At 38.7% G+C, this 3,055-nt stretch overlaps 1 protein-coding gene across 1 annotated transcript; it reads right to left on the bottom strand.

Moving 5' to 3' along the window:
- Positions 1-1,084: 1,084 nt before the first annotated feature.
- Positions 1,085-2,068, bottom strand: LOC128318441 (snaclec agglucetin subunit beta-1-like). The gene has a single exon (XM_053234631.1). The coding sequence runs from the start codon at positions 1,997-1,999 to the stop codon at positions 1,367-1,369; it is 633 nt and encodes a 210-aa protein (XP_053090606.1). The 5' UTR covers positions 2,000-2,068; the 3' UTR covers positions 1,085-1,366.
- Positions 2,069-3,055: the final 987 nt, after the last annotated feature.

Genomic DNA, 3,055 nt, shown 5'->3' with positions numbered 1-3,055 from the left:
CTGCCGCAACACCAGATCTATAAGCACTGTCATGTGCTTTCAGTAGTAGGCACACCTCACTGTTCATCCAAGGTTTCTGGTTAGAAAAGGTTTTTGTCTCTTTTAGGGTGGTGATATTGTTGATTTGGTGACAATTTAAATGAAATACAGTAAATGGCAATACAGTAATCCTGCAGCCTACAGTATCAAATGTGGTACACATCTTTTTAGTAGCATTATTCTATGAATTAAACTGAAACATGAAAAATAAACATGTGGTCAGAAGTAATTTTTAATTAATACCTGATTATTTAACAAGGAAATGATTGCCCTTAAAATATGTGTATAAAATTTGTGTACCTACAGCATTTTAGATTTTTAGGGTTAAGACCAGTTTTTAAAAGTACTCTATAGTCACTATAGACTATATGAAATCTGATGAAAACTTAATGAGCCATCTCTCTAAAAGGACTTGGTGTTGATGATGATGTTGACTATAAGCCAAGTCATAGCTTTGTGAAGAACAGTCAGGTTTTATTTATAAAGCACATTTAAGGACAACAGTAGTTGATTCAAAGTGCTGTAAAGTGCATCACATTAAAGAATAAAAATAAGTTATCATGTATATGTCATCATATAGCATCATAAGACAAAGAATAAAATAAGTTTTAAGAGAAGATTTAAAAATGGGTAAAGACGCAGTGGACCTCACGTGAAAGGGGAGACTGTTCAACAGTGTTAACAGCTGAACAGTCTGTGTGTGGAACTGTTTCTTTTTTTTTCTTTAACTTCTTCTCTTTCATTTAAGAGCTTTTGTCAGCTGATCTAAGCACCTAATGGTTTAATTAAAATCGGATGATCAAATATACACTTTGTGTTATTTTTTTTTCCTTTGTGGTTTTAGATTTTTTTTAAACATCCTAATATCAACCTCAACTACCAAAAACATTATACATGGTACTTTACTTGGGTTAGGGTTAGGGTTATATGCATAATATATCTTTTATGTACACATATTCAATGAAAGGAGCAAAACCAAGTTTACCAAGAGTCAAAACCAAGAGTCTTACATTCAACATTCACTATTACACCAGTGCCTAATTTATGTATTTTTTAATTACAAGAACAAAATCTGCTTAAATATGAATAAAGCAAGCCAGACATACTACATATCTACAGTAGCTCTGAATAAGTTGCTCTGTGTCTTGTACAAATTCTTCTGGAAGGATGCTGTCCTAGACATGGACACCTCTGTTCAGAGAGAGAAAATGAAAATCTATTAGGTCTATTTGATTGTAGTTTAATATTAAGTTTAAAAGACAGTGAAAGTGTTTCTATTGTCACAGGTTTAAAACATTTATATAGATTTTGGAAACATTAGTCACCCCTAGTAGCAGAGGAAATTAAGCTCCTCATTGCAGTCTCTGTTCTCCCAGACATGTGTCTTGGTGTTGCGAGCTCCACAGCGGTAGTTTTGTATTGGACATGAGGGCAGTGAATCCGGGATCTCCAGAAGCTCCATGCTCACCCAGAACCACTTTCCATCCAGGAAGCGCAGGCCCATCCATACACTGACAGTTTGTGTTTGAGCTGTCTCCTTCTCGACCAGGTATGGTTGTTTTGGAGAGCTTGCATATGCCAGGTCAGTGTAGTTCATCCTGCAATACTGTAGAGCATCCTCCCACGTCTTAGTTTTCTTTACTAAGATCAAGTTTCTATAACATATGAAAGGGTAATTTAAGGAACAGTAATTACTACTCCAGCCAGATGCTTCAAATTTAACACAATCTGCGTCGGGAAAATTATAGGATGTGACCTGTTTCCACTGAAAGAAATAGGATGGTTCTCCGTCAGACCATTGCCACATGCCTGAGCCAGATGCACTTCTCTTCAGCCCAATCCAGCCTTGAAAATTGACTCCTGCATTGTTTATAATTCTCTGGTTTTCCTCATCGGTAGTGATTGTTGCCAGATCCTTGAAGTTTTTTCTGCAGTAGCTCTGAGCATCCGACCAGCTCATGTATTTATTGACATAAATGTATTGTCTTGTCAGACCTGCAGCCGTCCCACAAAGTACCAGAAGAAGGAAAAAAGAAATGGATGAATTCATTGTTGCTGTAATGTGTCTGAGTTCTGCTGAGCTTTACTCAGGACTCTGTGAGTTTAGCTCACAGTATTCTGCATAGGCAAAACAGGACAACCTTTTATGGAGTGCTGTTTATCATATGCTTAACCATTAGAGGACAAAAGCTCACCTAACAATCTCTCCTTCTCTCTCCATCTCTCTCTCCCTCACTCTCTCTGTCGAGCTACACATGCTACTTCTGAGATGCCAGTGATGCCAGTGATCCTGACCCCTTCTGCTCCTCCTCGCTGCCTGACCCATCCTGATGCCCTACTTCTGGTTGGAGTTCTCATCAGTTGAGTTGCTCGCTGCTGCTGGGGCCCCATATGGACGGCCTGAAGAACTGTTTAGATGGCTGGGGATGGCGCCACCTGGGGGCTGTGGAGATGGTGCTGCTTGGGGATCATATGGGGAGCTGTATGTACTGTACTGTACTGTAATGGCTTGGGACTGCGATTGCTGTAGTGGCTTTGGGGCTGCAGTTGCCACGAGCAGCTTCGTACTCAGGACTCCATCAGTGGACAGTGGATAGATTTTAACCAGCCGGACTTCTTGCAAAAACTGTGATGAATTTATTGGTTGCACAATTGCACTATTTGTCCATATAGTACACAATAATAGAAGGGAATGATTTATAATTGCACTATCCGTTGCACCCAGATGAGGATGGGTTCCCTTTTGAGCCTGGTTCCTCTCAAGGTTTCTTCCTCATATCATCTCGGGGAGTTTTTCCTCACCACCATCACCACTGGCTCACTCATTAGGGATAAATTCACAGTGATAAATTCAAATATTTACAATATATTTTTGTGAATCCATTTATTTCTGTAAAGCTGCTTTGTGACAATGTCCATTGTTAAAAGTGCTATACAAATAAAATTGAATTGAAGTGTCTTCAAGTTCTGTGTACATAATTTATCGAACGTTTTTAACTGTGTAATTTAAATTTAA

Source organism: Pangasianodon hypophthalmus, chromosome 5, assembly GCF_027358585.1.
Source record: "Pangasianodon hypophthalmus isolate fPanHyp1 chromosome 5, fPanHyp1.pri, whole genome shotgun sequence".
Lineage (NCBI taxonomy): Eukaryota > Metazoa > Chordata > Actinopteri > Siluriformes > Pangasiidae > Pangasianodon > Pangasianodon hypophthalmus.
Note: the sequence above shows the minus strand (reverse complement) of the source record. Positions and strands in the feature narration are given on the sequence as shown.

What these genes read in the sequence shown, in the direction of transcription:
- LOC128318441 (XM_053234631.1), bottom strand. Translation starts at nt 1,999, where the DNA reads ATGAGCTGGTCGGATGCTCAGAGCTACTGCAGAAAAAACTTCAAGGAT.